This window comes from Aedes albopictus, chromosome 3 (assembly GCF_035046485.1).
Source record: "Aedes albopictus strain Foshan chromosome 3, AalbF5, whole genome shotgun sequence".
NCBI classification, from domain to species: Eukaryota; Metazoa; Arthropoda; class Insecta; order Diptera; family Culicidae; genus Aedes; species Aedes albopictus.
The window spans coordinates 144763953-144786021 of NC_085138.1; the positions used below are offsets into that span (position 1 = coordinate 144763953).

The 22069-nt window shown below is 44.3% G+C and overlaps 1 protein-coding gene across 1 annotated transcript; it reads right to left on the reverse strand.

Moving 5' to 3' along the window:
- Window positions 1-12924: 12924 nt before the first annotated feature.
- Window positions 12925-21332, reverse strand: LOC134291980 (uncharacterized). The gene is made up of 2 exons (XM_062860563.1): window positions 15517-21332; window positions 12925-15457 (listed from the first exon to the last, which is right to left on the reverse strand). Exon 2 carries the CDS (start codon window positions 15345-15347, stop codon window positions 14169-14171), a length of 1179 nt encoding a protein of 392 aa, XP_062716547.1. The 5' UTR covers window positions 15348-15457; window positions 15517-21332; the 3' UTR covers window positions 12925-14168.
- Between the last annotated feature and the right edge of the window lie 737 nt (window positions 21333-22069).

Sequence of the window (22069 nt, forward strand, 5' to 3'; positions counted from 1 at the left end):
AGAAAACAGATATTCCTTCAGGATTTCCAAGTATAACCCCAGAAATTAATGCGGCATATCCTCTAAGGATGACTCCAATAATTCCTTCACCGATACTTGAGGAAATTTTACCAAAAATATTTCTAAGGAATTTCTGCGGATTTTTTTATAAATACGTCCACATTTTTTTTATAATTTTGTTTGTTTCTCCAGGATCCAAAATCCTCTAAAACTTTTATACAAGAATTTCTCTTGGAATTTTCTTGCACATCTCTCAACATTTTTTTTCTAGAAACTCATCCACGGGTTCCTCGAGAAGTATCTCCATGAAGTTCTTTCCTCCTAGGATTTCTTCAAGAGTTTACCTGATATGCCTTCTGATATCCTTGCAGAGATTCAGTAAAAACTGCTTCCTCAGATTTCTACCGGGATTCTACTGAAAATTTCTTCGGAAATTCCTTCAGAGTTTCTTTTAGAAGTTCGTGCTGGAAGTGCTGATGCAGTTCCTTCGAGAAGATGTGTTTATCTCCAGAGATTTCATCAACATTTAAGTAATTTCTTTAGCAATTTCTGCAAGAGACTTCTTTAAAAAATCTTCCACAGAGTTTTTCAGAAATGTTTCCAAAAATGTCTTTGCAAATCCTGCTGGGATTGCTTCGGAAATTATTCCCATCGTTTTTTTCCAAAAAATCTTTGATAAATTCTTTTAGTGATTCCTGCATAAATTTTTGCAAGGATTTTTTTGTAGAAAATGCTTGCAGATCTTACAGAAATATCTTCACGGATGTTTTTAGAGATCCCTGCAGAATTTATTCAGATAATATTTCTGGGATTTTTCAGAAGTTCTTCCCAAAATTTCACAAGCATTACTAAATTATTACTAAAGTTCAAGGATTCCTTGAAAGAATTTCTTAGAAATCCCATGGAAAAATACCAGAGAATTTACTTGCGGGACTGCTAGAAAATCCATAGAGAAATTTCTAAAGGATCTTCAGAAATCGGTGGATTTTTTGAATAAATACCTTAATTTATTTCTGAGGGATCCCTGGGGTATTTTCTGCAGGGATCCTTGAAAGAACTTCTGAAGATACTGTATGAGAAATTTTCAGAAAAAAATCTTAGGCAATACTTGAAGATATATCCTAGAGGAGTTCTTTAGAGAACCACTGAAGAAATGACAAAAAAAAGATTTTTTATGGTATCTTTGTAATAATACCAGGAAGAGCTGGAAAATTCCTGCAGGTATTCGTGAAAAAAAAATAAAAACAACTTTGAAAACGCTAATGAATACATTCTGAAGTAATTGCTGCAGCGATTTTCGAGAGAATTTTTGAAAAAAAAATCGGAATAATATCCAAAGCATTTCGTGGAGGAATATCTGAAGGAACTATTGGAGGAAGCCGTGGAGGATGTACCAGAAGAATCTCTTGAAAACGCTTTTGATATAAGTTTTCGACTGGAAATGGTTTGCTATGGAAAATCTGGCTTTCTCTGTATGGGTAATCCAATTGTAAATTTAAGCTTTTGGATTCCCTAGAATGAGAAAGCCAGAATGTCTTGAAAATTTCCAAAAAAAATCCAAACAAATGCTCGAGAAAATCCCTGTAAACATGGAGTTATACCAGAAGCAACCTCTGGAGGTAGTTAATAGGTAATTTCTGAAAAGTTAAAATTCTGAATTTCAAGAGTAAATTAGAGGAATTCCTGAAAGAATCTCCGAATCTTCGTACAAAAAATTCTCCTGAAATTACGTTGTTCATAAAAAGGAATTCCTGGAGAATTCCTCCATAGAATAATTTTTGGAAAAGTTTTGTAGAAAAACTGCTGGCAAAAAATCTGACATTTTTTCTGGAGGAATTCCTTCAGAAACGTTTGAAGAAATACTAGCATACTTATGCAGCATAAGGAATTTTTCTTGGAGGAATTTGTTATATGAATCGCAAGGAGAAATTTTAAAAGGAATTTCTGAGGAAACCCGTGGACCTGCTTCAAGATGATTTTTTTGAGAATTTCTTTGAGAAACTCCTGTAAAAGTCCCTGTGAAAATTCCTGGGAGATTTTTTGCAATAAACTCTAGAGGAATTCCTGGAGAAATTTTCCAAAAAAAATATCTTGAAAAAGAATGCATTCTGAAGAAATACTAAGAGGAATCTTTAAATAAATTGTTGCCTTAATCATTCAAAGAAATTCAATGAGAATCTTTTTTCTGTAAACATTTCAGAAAAAGGTTTAAGTATCCTGAAAGAACAGCCAAAGGAATTTCTGGAGGTATTTAACGATCAACGATCAACGATAAATTCTGACTATACATGTCAATGGTTGCTCCTCCGTGATTGATCTGAACTGGTACCAATTGCACTGAGATCCAACTGAATAAGGGGCTGGGATATTCCACTTATTCTCAAAGTGCAATTTTAGCAGCTCATGCATATTTGATCAATAACGGCGCCGGCCAAGTCCTTATAGACAGCTGGGAAGGGAAAGGAATGTTAGAGTGTACTGGTTGTTGCTACTAGAGACCGAGAGCACTCTGCGTCCCCACAACCCGCACGGACTGGGGTATTTGTTAGACGGAAAGGATGGGAAATCTGGGAGTCACCGTTGGGTCGGTGATACGATCCATGGATAGGGGTTATTTATAGTGTTCGTGATAGATTGTGTGGTGAATAAGGTGAATAAGGTCAAGCGGCACAGCACGCTTTGGTTGCATAACTTATAGGCGTTATATACAGGGTGTTAGGTTCCTGAGTGCAAACTTTTTAAAGGGTGATAGAGGACCAGAAATGGAGAAAAAAATTGTTCTACGCATATGGTCAAATCTCAACCGTTACGTAGTTATTGAACTTCCCATGTTTTTGACTCTTATTGCCTTAACTGGAAATAACTTGAAAATGGTCAAACTTATCAAAGTTTTTTTACCCTTATTCGAAAGATTATTGAATTTTCTAACAAATGGCATCTTTGAATCGATTGGTTTAGTTAAATAACTAAGTTTTTTAGAGCAAAATAGCTAAAAATAGTGTATTTTTATTGGGTTTTGTCAATTATCTTTGAAACATGCGTAATAAATTAAAATTCTCTCTTTGGCAAAGTTGTGGCCCCTGTTACACTCTACAATTCGTTCTTTGACACCAAACTTCTAGCTCTTATCGTTTTCTTGCAATTTTGATTTAAATGTGCGGCACAATGCGCAAAAAAGTGCTTTTCATGACAGTTGCAAATTTATGATCTGAAATGCGATGTTGCGATGAATAGCGATCTACAAAAATTAAAGTCGTACTTTTCGAATAATCTTTTGTCTTTAAATATCAAAAAAACCAAATATATGATTTTCAGATCTTCGAGAAAAATATTGCCAGAACATTTGGATCCTAAGCTAGATGGTGACTCAATTGAAAAAGTTGATTCGTTTAAATATCTTGGTATTTTTTTAGACTCCAAATTCTCATGGGAAGTACAGATATCTCATATCGAAAGGAAAATTTCAAGTTTATGTGGTATCTTAAGCCGAGTTCAAGGTTTTGTGCCACGTCATGTTTCAATGAAATTTTACTATGCACATATTCATTCTCTTTTGCAATACATAATAACAGTATGGGGTCGGGCATGTAAATCTAGGCTAATGCGACTACAAGTCCTGCAAAACAGATGCCTCAAAATAATTTTCAGGTTACCTCATTTGTATCCAACATTTGATCTTTATGCAAATTTATCTCACAATATTTTGCCACTTTTGGGCCTATGTGAATTACAAACACTTCACATGGTTCATAAAATTAGACATAATAGTAGGACACATTCTAACATTGTTTTGAACACCATTCCACTAACTCGCACTACCAGGCAAGCTGGAAATCTGGCACTTATTCGGGCCGCATCGAATCAAGGGCAACGGCGTTTCTCATACGTAGGACCACTGAAATATAATGCCTTACCAAATGATTTGAAGCTTATCGTAAATTCAAACCTGTTTAAATTTAAAATCAAAAAGTACCTCAAAGGAAAAATCAATGATTTCTTACTCTAACCGTTCAAGCCATAACTTTAACTTTATAATTTATAGTTGAAATTCTGTTATTCTCGTATTTTGTATTTAGTAGAAGTTATTAATGGATCCCTTAAAAGGAGATAATCTCCACTGGGTATCCAATTAATTTACTTTACCGATTTTCCCATCCATATGTAATTTATTTTTCGAATATCATAATAACTCAGCTCATGTTTATTGTTCCGTAATAAATCTTCGATTGTTGCCAGTTGCAGAGCTGAATTAGTAGCGTCCATTACCAGGAGTCTCAGGAATGAGGCTTTTGGTATGGGGGAAAGTGGCGGGTAAAAAAAAAAATAAAAAAAAATAAAAAAAAAAAGTACAACCAAATGTGATATGAATCTTAGCATCAGGATTAGTAGTTTCTATCAAAATATGATACAATTTTGTAACATTATCTTCTAAATATCGAATAGTCAAATATAAATTACAATACAATGGATTTTCAAACAACATTAATATGATCATGAAATAATTGATTTATAGTATTTTGAATACACTAAGGATGTTGAACACGATTATATCACAAAAGCTATAAATATCATGGTTTGTTATAATTATGTTATATTTCTGTTAAATAGCTGACGGAGAGGCCTCACTCCGTCACTAATGACAACGGCCTGATATTAGTTAACTTTGCTGCTGCCACGGGGATGGTCATTGGTAGCCCCTACTTTGCACGTAAGGCTATCCGCAAGCACACTTGAAGACACTCAAACGGCAAAGTGTGCAACCAAATCGCTCATGTGCTGCTACCTGGCCGATGCGTTTCAACATCCAGCGTTTTCCAGCAGACGGCACGGTATCACCAAAAGCTGGACGAGCGGATAAGTGAGATCATCGCGAACGAAAATCTCTACATTTTGTGGGAGTTTATCCACGGAGCGATAAGTGCGACAGATAAAAGAAACTATGAGGAAAATGGGATTGCTCAGGTGCAAGAGATTATGGAACAGAATGATTTGCGGAGGTTTTACGAAACTGCCAATAGCGTGTGGAGAAAATCAGCGCCTTCTTTCGTCAATGGCAACGACCGTGATGGATACGTGCAGACAGATAAAACAATGGTGGCTACCAGGAGGAGAGAGCACTTCGAGCAATTGTTGAACGGTGGCCTACAAGACTCTGATTCTTTCGATCATTTTATACGGCCATGAATCGTGGACGTTTAAAGAAGTTGATCCGAAGAGCCTTTGGAGTCTTCGAACGTAAAGTCCTGCGAAGAGCTCATAGAGTATTAAGTACGAAGGAGGCCCTCTGACGCAAGGATGTTCTTAAGAAAACCATTGAAGCTTGTTCATGCAGAATACTGCGCAACGGTATCTTGTCCGATTCCATCGGGTTTCGCGCTGGAGTGAGGCAAGGATCTTCTTCTTCTTCTTGGCGTACCGTCCTCACTGGGACAAAGCCTGCTTCTCAGCCTGCTTTCAGCAGTTATTAACTGAGAGCTTCCTCTGCCAATGACCATTTTGCATGTGTATATCGCGTGGCAGGCACGAAGATACTCTATGCCCAAGGAAGTCAAGGAAATTTCCTTTACGAAAAGATCCTGGACCGACCGGGAATCGAACCCGTCACCCTCAGCATGGTCATGCTGAATACCCGTGCGTTTACCGCCTCGGCTATATGGGCCCAAGGCAAGGATGTATGTATGAATTCGTCTGATCCTTTCCTCAGCTGTATGGACCTTCATGGACCTATAGGAGATAAAAGAAAATGAAACTGACTACGCTCATACAACCCAAGTCTACGAATAGCGCATAGTTTTTCAACAGCAACACTGTAAGCCTTAATGGGAGAAGACGAGTTCCTAGCTCATACAGCACCAGCTACCATCGCCACCTCATCAATCTCACCGCGGGAGCACAGAGTTTGCACTCAATTTATGCATAAACAAGCGTCAATGAGTGGATACTTATCAACACCCGACAGCTACACACAGCCAACGGAGTGTCACCCGGAGAGCCAAGCCGGATTGTGCTGTCACGCTGCGTTGTCAACCGGCCGGGACGAACGGAACGGCCTAGCCTGCCTCATCTCTTCCGTTACCAGTTCCCCGTCACCCCGCATAGGAAGGCAATCGACTTGTCAAATTTGTTATTAAGTTTTACGGCTTGGGTAAATCCAGTTCCACACAGTGCTAATTAATTACCAGGATTGGATCGGTTCCATTATGAATTAATTTGTGACTTGCAAACCTCGTGATTGTCAGAGGCGGAGCTGTTCGACCTCTCCGTAGATCCAGTAGGTAGATGGTACAAAATGCCGTTTCGAAAATCTAACACCCGTACGCTTCTCCCAAACGGGTCGCCTGTTTACCTTTCGAATAATCAAATGAGGAAGCCGATAATTGAGATACCTACAAACTGCATCGGGTTCCACATTCAAACAGAAACAACAATCGAACATCGGACGGAGATATGAACCATGCGCTTCGCGGCGCGGTGATGACATAACTCTTTTGAGTTGCATCGGTCGACCGGGAGGACTGAACTGCATTCAATCAATGTCTGTCCGGATCGGGCGGCATGGCACTTGAATGTGAGGATACCGACGATGCGACGCGACAACGACCAGACGAAGACGACACTCCTTGTCTATTGGCAGATTGTGAAAAACGAGAGCACTTTACACAGGCAGCAGGGCAGCTAGACGACCGACGGCGATTGGCGATGACGAGCAGGAGGAGTAGGACGACGACGACGACGACGACGACGTCGACGATGATGAAGCTATAAGCGAAAAATGTGTGCGGTAGGTCAGTGTTTGCAGTGAGCAGAAAATTGCACCGGTATGCGATTTTTGTTTGCAGTTGTCGTTGGTGTGCGGCGAGTGCATTGGCAGGGGATGACTGGGGAGGATTGCAGAACTGGATGACTGAGGCGCGAATCGTAACGGAGTGGCGTCTGGTTCGGGTTCGTCTGACAACTCAAGAAGGAAACGAGAACAAATTGAATAGTAATTATTATGTTTTGGAGTGCTTGTTTCATGTAAAAGGATTGCTACCTATGATCGCATAACGGTCCAATATGAATAGGAAACCCAGCAAATATGGGACTGGTATGCGATCATGGGCAGATTGGTTTAGTAAGAAAATAATGATGAATGCAGATCAATCGAAGATGCACATAGAATCGGCTTGGGGATAGCTAACCTTTCGGAATGTGCACTGCACATACTTACATTTATTTGTTCAACATCATTAAGACAAGACATAATCAACAATAGTACACCACAATACTCGGTTTGTGGCTGCCGCTCTCCATCCTCGGTTGCGCCCAATGCTCGTCAAGTCACGCTCCACCTGTCCGCCCATCGTGCTCTCTGCACTCCAAGCCTTCTTGTGCCAACCAGATCAGTTGCAAACACCAGCTTTGCAGGGTTGTTGTCCGGCATTTTTGCAACATGCCCTACCCACCGTATCCTTCCGGCTTTGGCCACCTTCTGGATGCTGGGTGCGGCGTAAAGTGCAGCGAGCTCGTGGTTCATCCTTCTCCGCCACACACCATTCTCCTCCACACCGCCGAAGATCGTTCTTAGCCCGCGTCGCTCGAAAACTCCGAGTGCTTGTAGGTCCTCCTCGAGCATGGTCCATGTCTTGTGCCCGTAGAGGATCACCGGTCTTATTAGCGTTTTGAACATGGTGCATTTGGTGCAAGGGTGAATCTTTTTCGACCAGAGTTTCTTCTGGAGCCCGTAGTAGGCCCAACTTCCGCTGATGATGCACCCCCGAATTTCACGGCTCACGTTGTTAAAAATCATTCCACGGCTGTTGAGCCCGGCTGGTCGCATTACACCTTCCAGAGCGATGTTGAAGAGTCGGCATGAGAGTCCATCACCTTGTCGCAGTCCCCGGCGAGATTCGAATGAACTGGATAGTTCACCCGAAACTCTTAAGCAGTTTTGCACACCGTCCATCGTTGCTTTAATCAGTCTAGTCAGTTTCCCAGGAAATCCGTCCATGATTCTCCATAGCTCTGCACGTTCGGTACTGTCGTATGCCGCTTTGAAGTCGATGAACAGGTGATGCGTTGGGACCTGGTATTCACGGCATTTCTGGAGGATTTGCCGTACGGTGAAGACCTGGTCCGTTGTCGACCGGCCGTCGATGAAGCCGGCTTGATAACTTCCCACGAACTCATTCGTTTTAGGTGACAGACGACGGAAGATGATCTGCGATAGCACTTTGTAGGCAGCATTCAAAATAGTGATCGCCCTGACGTTCTCACATTCCAAATGGTCGCCTTTCTTGTGAATGGGGCAGATTACCCCTTCCTTTCACTCCTCCGGTAGCTGTTCGGTTTCTGACTATCAGCCGATGCAGACAGGTGGCCAATTTTTCTGGGCCCATCTTTTTTTTCCTTCTAAACCATAGGGAGATAATCTGCACAACAGACACCCTAACAGAAGGTTAGGCCGTCTTCTACAGCAAAAGTAAAATCCAGGACTACTCTCTCCTCGTACCCACTAAACCATTCCTACGGTCGCCAAACCCTACGTCTCTCCGGAACCACCAAGAAGGTATTGCTTCAGAGAGGGGCTAGTGCACATCGCACCCACAAGGTTAGCTGCGTAGCCTGCAGCAACGAACATCGATGACTCGCTTTGGAGAGTCCATCACTGTAGCATGCTGGCGCTTAGCCAGTTTCCCGAGTGGTCCTCGCCACTCCCTTTGTCCTCGGAAGGCGGGCAGGGTCAACCCCGCCCGCGCCCTACTGCTGAGCGGACATCAAGAACTGATGCCCACGTGCAATCCGATCTGACCTGCCCGTACGGAAGGGTATCACTACCCTTCAGGCCCTATCAGATGCACCCGTAGGTTGCAGACAGCAGGATCTCACCTACCCCGACCCTTGCCGGGGACCCCTTTCCAACCGCGGGCTCGGAACCAACCCAGTAGACCGACGCCACGACAGCACCGCTACTGGGACTTCCTCTCCGCGGCCACTTAATCGTTGTAAGGGTCGATCTCGACCGCAGGGCACCGGTATGACCTACGAAGCCGACTCCGAACCCCTGGACCACCTCTTGTACTGCATCTGGACTAGCCACTCTTCGAGTCCACGCGCCACCCCCTCTGTAGTTCCCAGACCATATGGGTGATAGCCGTTGAAACGGCGTTCCAGCCAAACTCATCCCTACACATCCTCTGGACCAAGTTGTCCGGGTTTGTGTCCTCCCCGCATGTGGCAAGCATGCGGTCACGCATTGTGCGAAAACGCGGGCACACGAACAAAACGTGTTCCGCCGTTTCCTCTACACCATTGCACACTGGGCATTCGGGAGAATCCGCATGCCCGAAACGGTGTAGATACTGTCGGAAGCAACCATGACCTGTAAGGACCTGTGTCAGGTGGAATGTAACTTCCCCATGGCGCCTATTAATCCAACTATCTACCCTCGGTATCAACCTATGGGTCCACCTTCCTTTGGTGGAACTGTCCCACGCTCGCTGCCATTTGACCATAGAGGCCATCCCGGCAGTCCTGCGTATGCCTCTAGTGCCGCGCATTTCGAAGCACTCCATGTCCTCACTGATAAGAATGCTGATGCTGGCACCATACCAGTAATGACGCAGAGAGCGTCGTGTGACACGGTACGGTATGCGCTCGCAACCCTCAGGCACATAAGCCTGTAAGTACTTTCCAGCTTCCGTCGGTAGCATTTAGTACTTAGCGCGGTGCCGCACGCCGGGCCGCCATACCTAAGTATGGACGTAGCAACACTAGCCAGAAGCTTGCGCTTACTGGCGTACACCGCAGAGCTATTGGACATCATCCGGGACAGTGCCGCAATAGCTGTGGAGGCTCTTTTACAGGCATAATCGACGTGGCTACCGAAGGTAAGCTTATCGTCGATCATCACGCCCAAGTGTTTGACGGAGCGCTTTGACAGGATAGTACACTCTCCTACACTGATCTCCGTCTGCTGCTCCGACTTCAGGTTGTTAACAACCGTCACCTCTGTCTTGTGGTGAGCCAGCTCCAGTTTTCTGGACCGCATCCACGCCTCCACAACCTTGATCGAGTGGTTGGTAGTCAACTTTACCTCCTCGATCGTTTCACCGTAGACTTCGAGCGTAATGTCGTCTGGGCCCATCTTGATGAGTTCAACTGCAATACCATCCTTACCAGCAGCTTTGTTGGTTTTGAGCTGGTGAATGGCATCCTTAACTTCCCTCAGTGTGGGAGTTGGTTCATTTCCGTCCTCCGCTGCACTGGCGTCGTCGTTTCCTCCGTTGCCTTGGGCTCCCGTGCCTACGTTCTCCACGCCGTTCAGGTGCTGATCGAAGTGCTGCTTCCACCTTTCGATCACCTGACGTCCGCCCGTCAAGCGGCCTCTATCTTTATCCTTGCATATTTCGGCTCGCGGCAAGAAGCCGTTGCGGGATGCGTTGAGCTTCTGATAGAACTTCCGTGTTTCTTGGGAACGGCACAGCAGTTCCATTTCTGCACACTACGCTTCTTCCAGGCGGTGCTTTTTCTCCCGAAAGAGGTGGGTCTGCTGTTTCCGCTCCTGTTTAGAACGTTCCACGTTCTGTCGAGTCCATTGCTGCAGCATTACCGCCCTCGCTGCGTTCTTCTCCACCAAATTTTTTCTGCATTCTTCGTCGAACCATTCGTTCCGTCCAGAGCGTTAATGATTAATCACAAATTTAATCATGATTAATGATTAATGATTAAGATTAATCAAAATCACTAATCATAATCACAAAAAAAATCTCATTTAATCAATAATCATTAATCTTAATCACACTGTTTTTGCAATCTAATCATTAATCAGTAATCATAATCATAAGAAAAAATAGTAATCAATCATTAATCATTCATCACCAAAAATGATTCATCATATAAAATATATGATCCAATTTAAATTGATTCAAATGCTGTTCTATATAATATAATTTATGATTCTTTTTTCGCAAATCTCCCGGACAGAGTTACCTTTTACTTTTGAAACTTAAAAAACATGTTAAACAATAAATATATTTAAATCATTTCCTGTTTTTTGTGATTGATTAATCATGATTAATCATGATTTTTAATCAATGAGCCATTTTTAATCATTAATCATAATCAATAATCACAGATAAAATCAATTTATTCATTAATCATAATCTTTAATCATCCTAAAAATCAAATTAATCATTAATCATAATCAATAATCACCAAAATTGGAATTTTAATCATCAATGATTAATCATGATTAAAATTTTTGTTAATCATGAACGCTCTGGTTCCGTCGATCCCGTTCCACGTACCCGATGGTGCTCTCGGCTGCGTCGTTGATGGCTGCTTTCACTGTACTCCAGCAGTCCTCTGGAGGGGCCTCATCGAGCTCGGTCTCGTCTGGCAACACGGCCTCGAGATTCTGCGCGTATGCTGAGGCGACATTCGGTTGCTTCAGTCGCTCTAGGTTGTTCCGTGGCGGTCGTCGGTACCGTACATTGTTGATGACGGAGAGTTTTTGGGCGCAGTTTGACAATCACCACATAGTGGTTGGAGTGGATGTTGGCGCCACGATAGGTCCTGACTTCGATAATGTCGGAGAAGTGCCGTCCGTCAATCAGAACGTGGTCGATTTGAGATTCCGTCTGCTGTGGTGATCTCCAGGTGTAACGATATGGGAGGGTGTGTTGGAAAAAGGTGATACGAATGGCCATATTTTTGGAGGCGGCGAAATCAATGAGTCGTAGGCCGTTTTCGTTCGTCTGCTGGTGGGCGCTGAACTTACCAATCGTCGATCTGAATTCCTCCTCCTGGCCTACCTGAGCGTTCAAATCTCCTATGATGATCTTGACGTCGTGGCTTGGGCAGTGATCGTACTCGCGTTCGAGCTGCGTGTAAAATGCGTCCTTGTCATCATCAGTACTTCCGGAGTGTGGGCTGTGCACGTTTATTATGCTGAAGTTGAAGAATCGGCCCTTGATCCTCAGCCTGCACATTCTTTCGTCGATCGGCCACCAACCGATCACGCGCCTCTGCATATCACCCATAATGATGAAAACTGTTCCCTGCTCGCGTGTGTAGATGGTATGATTACCTCTAAACGTTCGCAGCTTATGATTACCTCTCAACGTTCGCACCATGGTTCCTGTCCAACACACCTTTTGCAGCGCTACGATGCCGAACCCGCGGTCCTTCAGTAGATCGGCGAGTATGCGGGTGCTTCCAATGAAATTGAGAGATCGGCAGTTCCACATTCTGAGTTTCCAATCGCAAGTCCTTTTTGTTCGCTGGGGTCGTTGCCGTTGGTCTCGGTTCATATTATTCTGTTGCTGATTTTCCGTTACAATGGTTTTTTACGGCTGGCTCGTAGGGCCTGACACCAACCCCCTACTTTCCGGAGGACCATAGTGCACAGTTGAGCTTAGAGTCCTTCCCTGGCACTCGGACGTAGATCAGCCGCCCCTAACATGGGGATCAGACGCTGTTGTGAGCCGCTCCTTCTGAAGAACAGACGCTCAGGTTTGCCGAAGCAAACCTCCCTTCCCTGTCCCTGTACATCAGGTTCATCCGAAGATGTTATATCCACACTTCCGGGGAAGTGTGTGCCTCCGAACCAGCCGAACGTCGTCTTTTCGAACTCTTTCTACATTCTCTTGTGATCTTCACAGACCGTAGAAGGAAAGCTTCTTCAAAAGCTTCCATGATGAAGGTCGTTGTAGTATTAAAAGCATCATCTAAATCACTTGTCAACAGATGGTGAGTATCCATGAAATATGGACGCAACCAAATCAGTAAAATGTGGAGTTAGCTATCGATTGAGGGGTCTGGAAACCTGGGAAGATTTTCGCCTTGGCAGTCGCAATTGCAATCAAACGATCAGATATTCTCATTCATCTGACGTTTCGATGTTTATTACATCTTCTTCATGGAATTAGAAGTGTTAATCGCTTTCGTTTTAAAAAGCTTTGTGAAAGCATAATCCGTCTAAAGCAAAATTTAAAAAAAAAAACGGTAGGATCCTTTTCTAGAACACTAATAATATTCGCAGAATTCGGTTCGCACTTCTAACAACACTACCAACGGCCAAATTGTCTAATTCCCTGAAGAAGATGTAATAAACATCGAAACGTCGGATGAAGGAAAATATCTGATCGTTTGATTGCAATTGCGACTGTCAAGCCGAAAATCGTCTCAGGTTTCCAAATCAGTAAAGAGATCCCAGTATGTTGACCGAGGATTCCTGAAACGCAAAGTTTGCGAAGTAACATATAAATGTTCAAAAAAGAGCGATGGTCAGATAAAGATTCTTCATCTGACACATTTCATTTGGTTAGCTCGTGACTAATTCTATTAGAGCAAAGCGTTATATCTAACACTTCCTCTCTGGCAGATACCATAAAGATTGGGCGGTTGCCTATGTTAATTAATCCAAGATCTGTACTACGTATGTTGAGAACGTGATTTCTTGGAAGAAGCGAAACTTCTCGAGAGCAGCTTACAGTTTCGGCAGCTTCAAGACTGCAAATATTTTATTAGTTTATATTACACTTACATTTGCTTAGTAACTTACATTTAAGTTCCATTTTTGTCTTCCAATACTCGACTCAACATCCCAAACATTGCATCATTAATAACTCTCGTTACGATGTTCTGCTAACTACCTTTTAGACATGATACTACAACAACTGTTCTTCCCCCTTTCTTCTGTTGTTACTCAACTGCAGCCATGGCAGAATATAACGAAGAATAATATGCAACGGATAACTCGGGGCTCACTAAGCACTGAAGGAAATTTTTTGCCCATTTCTAACATACCCCCACCCGTGTAGTCCCGGTTTTCCGTTGAGCACAAAATATCCTCCACGTCACGTAATTCTATACTACATCAACTTGTTTATCTAACGTCATAAAACTTGTGACACCCTGAGAAAATGAATTCATTAAACTCAAAATAACATAATCAATAAGTGGATTCATTGATGTTTACCAATCCACAACCACATTCCTCAAATTTCAATTATTCTGTTTGGATAACAACTACTTCGGTCTAGGTGGTACCACGAGCCGACGACGATCGTACCTAGAGGTTGCGATATATACACTACACATAACCGTGGCTATTACTATCTACTCTTCCGATCGGTGCTACGGTGGTAGTTTTTCTTCTCTGTTCGTCGTGCTTATCGCTGTTGTCACGATTCTGTCGCAATAGAGAGTCTACACATCGGTGATTCCAAACGTCGGGCTGCATCCCAAGATAGCCTTTCCGAGTGAGAATATTCGTGAACACTGTTGTTTACCAAATAGTTCACGCATATCGGTCGCTTTACCAGCACCAGTTTTACCTGAGCTCCATTCTTTAGCCCACCTGGATCAAACCCGATGCTGTCTATCTTTCGTAGTGGATCACACCTACCATCGAAGTCCATTTTTTCAGCCACGAATACTCGGCCGACTGTTTCTGTTGGAATGGAGCTGTATTTGGAAACCATCAGTGAGTCCATTTCAACTACATTGCTTCTTGAAGAATCGCATGTAAACAAGGCAACGACAACGATCTTTCGAATTGGTTCTCCCTTACACATACGACTCCGCGAAGCAATGTACTCAAGCAAAGAGGAGTGATGAGAGAGCTCTTGTTCAGGGTAATCGCAATTTGTCTCGATTTTAATTTGAGTGACCGTTATCGGTTTTGTTACCGAATACGCTTTCTCAGCATTCAGAGACTGATCCACAATTGTAGTGGTTATGTTTACAATTTCTGGTTGACCCATACTACGGGAACTATTGGACTTGGATAAGGTTTCTAAATGTACCGTACTGTGGAAGCATGACTTGACACCGACTGTAGAGTGCAATACTGTTTGCATACTAGACCCTTCCTTACTACGGAAGTTTTCGATCGCATCGATTCCACCAGCCAGCTCTGGACTAAATGTTGTATGCAGATCCTCCTCATCGTTCTCGGTACCAGGTATGAAGTGACGTAGAGCATTCGGCCGAACAATTTGGATACTCGGCCGATGTGGAGCAGAAGCTATTCCATCGCACTGTACAGGTGGGCTACAGATGGACTCAACAAGGGTTCCGTCACTAAACGAACTGTGCACGACTGGCAAGGTTTCGCCGACATTTTCCCTCTCACTCGTCCTAGCTCTTGCGTCCCTTTTAGCTTTACAGTGTAATTTGATTTTTGTGATGGCTTTCGCTGTCGCTTGTTCGATCCGTTCCACGCTCCGTTCGTACGCCTGCCGAGATCGCCTACCTTCTTCCTCAAGCTGTGTTATTCGTATTAGATGCTGTTGCTCTAGCAACCTAAGACGTTCCTTTATCGACTTCTTACGGATACTGCTTGTATCGCCGGAATCCATGTCTGCGTCGACTCAGAAGCGATTTAAATTCTTGAAGTTTGTTGAGAACGTGATTTCTTGGAAGAAGCGAAACTTCTCGAGAGCAGCTTACAGTTTCGGCAGCTTCAAGACTGCAAATAGTTCATATTTTATTAGTTTATATTACACTTACATTTGCTAAGTAACTTACATTTAAGTTCCATTTTTGTCTTCCAATACTCGACTCAACATCCCAAATATTGCATCATTAATAACTCTCGTTACGATGTTCTGCTAACTACCTTTTAGACATGATACTACAACAACTGTTCTTCCCCCTTTCTTCTGTTGTTACTCAACTGCAGCCATGGCAGAATATAACGAAGAATAATATGCAACGGATAACTCGGGGCTCACTAAGCACTGAAGGAAATCTTTTGCCTATTTCTAACAACGTAAGTACTTCATCAAACTGGAGCCTCTCAAATTGATGTCTGAGCTGCCCCAGATAATATGGTGAGCATTGGCATTACTGACAAAAATTAGCGAAAGGCCTTTTGAAGTGCAGTATGCGATGACTTGTTTGAAAGCATCCGTAGGATATAGACGTATTCCCTGTTGAGGTTTCCAACAGATACATCAACTATGACAGCACATAAATCTTTGGTGGTTACATCAAAGACGAGTGTTGCAACGATTCCGTTGTTGACAAGCACACAGGCTCGAGGCATGACACGCCAGCTTGCCATTTCATTTTTACTGAAAGTGGCAAACACTGAGCTCACAAGGTTTCATAGATAGAAATCCTCCTTACGAAAGTATGGTTCTTCTAAAGCCACTTGGGCTATACCATTTTTCATAAGTTTGAAAAGATTGATTGTTGGTGCTCTTTTATGCTGAAGATTGATTCTAACTGTAGCCACTACCCAAACTATGCAAGAATAAACTCTTTACCATCACAGCTCAATACAGATTAGCAGCGTCGATTGGAAAACGCCAAAGGTGAGGATACACAGAATATACTGTGTAAACCGAACAGTAGGAAACCATATAGGTGAAAATTTAAACTAGTTAACATGACTTTCGTATTCCCACCCTGATTTTGTTTCATGTTTAAGACTACAGAAGGGCAGCTGATTGTCTCGGAGAAACATAAGGTCCACTCACTGCACCATTGCTCTGGTTAGCGCAGTAAGAACAAAACACTGTGGAGGTCGCCCTGGAACTCCACAGGCTCCGTTAGCGGTTAGGTTGTTATTTTATATTCCTGGGCACGGTAAGCATATAGCCGCATTAGGGGTCACCTGTTTAGTGGACACTTGCCACCGGCACAGGCGGTCCGTAGTGTTATTCTAAGCCAGTTGAGACAACCATTAACGACACTACACAGCTATCTAGGCTGATCGAGAAAACTTCTGTATAGCTTTATTGCTGATCAACTTCGAACGGGCTCTAACAGCCACTCAGAAATGAGAATATAAGAAATGTGTTCAATTTCTCGAGCATCTTACCAATAAGCCATCGAATCGTGTGTAAATCTTGTTCACACTTGTCAACCGGTGTGCTGTAGGTTGTAATTGCCTTGCATTGGTACACGAAACTGCTGTGATTCGTCAGTTTTATGTTGTTCAACTGGATTGCAAGCCTTGTGCTAACCATTTCTTCAAAAGTGAATTTATTTTTATTGCTACTCTCACAGTGGGACGTCATTTACCTATACGATAGCGTTCCAAGAGAGATTCAGCGTTCACGTAACTTTGCGAATATGTATCGGGCTGCGAACCTGCCATAGTTTTGCGTACGAAATAAAGTTTACGTGAATTAGCATGACAGTGCGAATTTGCCACTAATTTTATAATGAAGGTAGAAGAACTGTTCCTAATCCCGCATCAGCAGCGAGGCCGTTGAATGGAGTTTGCTAGCGAATTAGTGGCGCAAATCGTCCTCACAAGATGTGAGGCGTTGAAATTGAACCAAATGTGCGGAAGAAAGGCCTGACAAAGCGACACACAGTAATTAGAGTAACACAGAGCTCCCGGCAGTAGTCGGTGACCACTTGGGATGACATGAAACATGATCCGTCTGTCCGTTCAGTCGCTTGCCGTGCCGCCGCCCGGTCAAAATCTGGTCATCCCATTTCCCTACGGAGCCGAGGAAGGCAGCATGAAATCCGCAACAAACGCCCAAATCAGCCCAGATCGGAGTGTGAAGTAATTTCCACGCCAATCCACTCGCGAACTCTCTTCTTGCCTCTTCGTTCGGACCCGCACCGACTGTTTTTGCTCGAGTCCCAAATAATGTGACGTGTTTTTACAGCCCATCATCCATCCCCGGCCTTTCTCTTTCTTCGTGCTCATCAGCGTGGACCACCTCCCTGGTAAAAATCAGCCGATCAACGCTGTTGCCGGGTGCTACCTACCCAAATCTTCGTGGCTACGAAAAGAGGCTTGAAGGCCAAGAGTCTGCGCTGAACTGGCGCGGCAGCGCGGAAAACCACCCAGATATGATCTATGAGCTCACTGGCATGGTCCATCGAGACAACGACAACGAGATGACGAAGGTGGTGTGCGCGCGCGCACACGTTCGGTTTCTCGGTCAATTCCGGCAGAGCCGGTGGAAAAAGAAATTCGCGAATTTAACGTCTACCAGCCGGTCAGCCGATTATTGCTGGGAACCGTCTGGCCCGGGGCTCGAGCGAGGGGTAACAATAAAAAGCGCACTGAGGTTGGAAGTTTTAAACTTTTTCCTTGCGAATTCGATGCCCAATAAAGAAATAAACCGTTACGGAATCGGTGTTGGTGAGGGCAGTCATGTGTGTAAGTTGGGACAGTCCGAAAAAAATCGCTGATGAAGTGGCGAGTTGAATTGAACAGGAACTTTGGGCGCTCCGCGCAGCGGTGCTGCTTATACCTTCGTGGTCGGTGCATGACCTACGCGATTTTTTTTCTCTGTGATTCGCAGACGAAGATGCTGTCGTCGGTGGAAGGGACACATGGCTTGGAACAGGTTCACGAATTATGGGCCACTGAAGGTGATGAAGGTAATGATCATTATAATAAAGATTTGTTATCAAAGTCATGATCGTTGTTTTGGATGCCACCCGCGAGATGTTGCGATAATCTTGGCAATAAGGTTACGATTTGGGTGATATCAGGTATCAGAAGGACGGCTCCAGAGGCACGTTATCCTCCGTTTGGGACATTCGTGCCATCGCCATAATAAAAGCCTATTTCATCATCTACCTGAGGGGAAGAAAGGAAATAAGGATAAGAATGGGAATAAGGACAGATAGGGAAATAAGAAAAAACCCTGGAAGAAGGTAGTATCGCATAAGCGTGCCACAATTGGTTCAAGCAGCGTTCTGAAAAGGGCACTGTAATAACGCATAAAGCGAAAGAGAGTCTATAGCTCTTGACCACAGCGGGTTAAGAAGAACAGAACATCCTGAAGATTCAGGTTTCTGAAGTCAGTTTCACTTAATAAGTGTTTACCGAATACTCAGAAACGCAGTTGCGCAAAAAGTTGGACAGTTGCAAATGATACGAAGTTCCATAATCGGATTCACAGCTATTACATAAAATTGAATCAGCTTGCTGAATATTCGCCATGTGATAGCTGAGTTGGCAGTGGCCAGTCAATGCTTTGACCAGCATGCTGCAATTCTGCTTTGACAGATTTGTAAGATACTTCGCCACCCTTGGAGATGGCTCCGGACAATACAATTTGGTTAGACGATATGACTCCAAACTTTTCCAGTGTTGTCTGTGTTGAGTGGCAGCCCAGGTGTGAATCTGAAGTTTTACCCAACACTTCGATATCGGAATAGCTGGCTCAGGGCCAATGAAGTCATGTGATGCTCCAGTGCGAGCTAACTCATCAGCCAATACATTTCCAGCGATGGAATAACGGCCAGGTACCCATACAAGGTGAACTGCGTTTGCTGAATTCAGCTCCTCGATTTGAGTTCGACAAGCGATAACTATCTTTGACCTGGAGTTGACCGAGGCAAGTGCTTTAATAGCAGCCTGGCTATCTGAAAAGAAGTATATTGCTTTGCCGATTTCGTGCTGCTGAAGTGCTGGTTGCACTCCGCATATAAGAGCAAAGATTTCAGCCTGAAAAACGGTGCAGTGTCTACCAAGGGAGTAAAACTGATACAGCCGTTGCTCACGAGAATAAACACCAGCACCTGCTCGACCTTCGAGAAGGGAACCATCAGTGTAACATACGATGCCGTCTAAAATACTTCTCTCCAGATAACCAGATGTCCACTCTTCCCGGGACAGCTTTGTCCCAATTCACCAAAAGTGGAAACAACGAGGTGTGTATTGAACTGCATTTCACAAGAGTTTCCTCTAGTAAACCGATTACTCATAGGCGGTAAGTGCAAGTGCTTTATGTTTGAGATGAATGTGTAGTGGAGCAACGTCAGAGAAAACTTCGAGCGCTGCCGTGGGAGTTGAAGAGTTCTCATTTCGCCCTTTTGCCACCACACATGACATCTATAGGTCAATATTTGATATACTTGGGTTTTAGACCCCAAGTTATATACTTTGGTTTTAGACCCCACGTTGTACCAAAGGTACGCCGACATTAGCCGAAGGCCATATAAGTTTTCTTGATTCTGAACTCAATCTGAGATGTTCAGGAAAGCTTGGATTCAAGAATAACTCCAACGTACTTAACCTATTCTGTCACATCGTTATCAGAATCAAAAAGACGCAAAGATCGAACGCCATTACGGTTTCGCCTTTCCGTGAAAAGTACAATAGATGTTTTAGATACTTTTTTTTTCTTCTAAACCATAGGGGGATAATCTGCTCAACAGACACCCTAACAGAAGGTTAGGGTAGTGTAGGTCTGAGGCCGTCTTCTACAACAAAAGTAATAGCCAGGGCTACTCTCTCCTCGTACCCACTAAACCATTTCCTATGGTCGCCAAACCCTACGTCTCTCCGGAACCACCAAGAAGGTATTGTTTCAGAGAGGGGCTAGTGCACATCGCACCCTCAAGGTTAGCTGCGTAGCCTAGCAGCAACGAACATCGATGACTCGCTCTGGAGAGTCCATCACGGTAACATGCTGGCGCTTAGCCAGTTTCCCGAGTGGTCCTCGCCACTCCCTTTGTCCTCGGAAGGCGGGCAGGGTCAACCCCGCCCAACTGCTTTGCAGACATCAAGAACTGATGCCCACGTGCAACCCGATCTGACCTGCTGCAGAGAGCGTCGTGTGACACGGTACGGTACGCGCTCGCAACCTTCGGGCACATAAGCCTGTAAGTGCTTTCCAGCTACCGTCGGTAGCATTTGGTACTTAGCGCGGTGCCCCACGCCGGGCCACCATACCTTAGTATGGACGTAGCATCACTAGCCAGAAGCTTGCGCTTACTGGCGTACACCGCAGAGCTATTGGACATCATCCGGGACAGTGCCGCAATAGCTGTGGAGGCTCTTTTACAGGCATAATCGACGTGGCTACCGAAGGTAAGCTTATCGTCGATCATCACGCCCAAGTGTTTGACGGAGCGCTTTGACAGGATAGTGTACTCTTTTACACTGATCTCCGTCTGCTGCTCCGACTTCCGGTTGCTAACAACCGTCACCTCTGTCTTGTGGTGAGCCAGCTCCAGTTTCCTGGATCGCACACACGCCTCCACAACCTTGATCAAGTGGTCGGTAGTCAACTTCACCTCCTCGATCGTTTCACCGTAGACTTCGAGCGTAATGTCGTCGGCAAATCCGACAATCTCCACTCCCACTGGGTACTCTAATCTCAACACCTCGTCGTACATGACATTCCATAACACCGGACCCAGGATGGAACCTTGCGGGACTCCTGAGGTTATGTGAAAGCACTTCCGACCCACCTCTGTGTCGTAGACTAGTACACGATTCTGAAAGTAACTTCCGAGAATCTTGTACAGGTACTCCGGTATCCCCAGACGCAAGAGCGCATCGACAATAGCAGACCAGCTAGCGCTATTAAACGCATTCCTTACATTCAGAGTCACTACCGCGCAGAAGCGAATTCCCCTCCTCTTAGGCTCAAGTGCTTTCTCGGCGGTTTTGTAACCGACAAGATAGTGTCTACGGTGGACCTCCCCTTCCGGAAGCCGTACTGGTTGTTCGAAAGACCATTTTCGCCCTCGGTAAACCTCAACATTCTATTGAGGATGATCTTTTCGAGCACCTTCCCCGCCGTGTCAATCAAGCATATTGGTCTATATGCCGACGGGTCTCCGGGTGGTTTCCCCGCCTTTGGCAATAGTACCAGGCTCTGCCTCTTCCAAGCTTCTGGGAAAACTCCCTCGTCCAGGCATTTCTGCATAGCAGACCTGAACATCTCGGGAGCCTCTGCAATAGCTACTTTTAAGGCCAGGTCCCCTCCAACATCTATGGAGATTGCTCTGTAGGAGCCATCACACCTCTCGTCTTGGCCATAACGATCCTGTAGGCGTCACCCCACAGGTTCGTATTGGCACTCTGACAGAGACCCTCAAAGCAGGCCTTTTTGCTTGCTCTTATCTCGGTCTTAAGCGCGGCTTTTGCAGCGGCGAACACCACCCACTTGTACTTTGATTAATCGAAAGGCTATATTGGCGACACCTCCCTTCATCTACCTGAAGGACGCTTTGCATCAGGTCGAAAAGGGTGCTGATTAGGTTGTCCCAAAATTGCACATGGTCAAAAAGCTTGGGGGCTCGCCCTGCAAATGATAGCTATGGGTGTTAGAAACAAACTTTTGTATGACGGCAACTTTCAGAT

Bases quoted from the DNA above. Each gene is read 5' to 3' on its own strand.
- LOC134291980 (XM_062860563.1), bottom strand. From the start codon at position 15,347: ATGGATTCCGGCGATACAAGCAGTATCCGTAAGAAGTCGATAAAGGAA.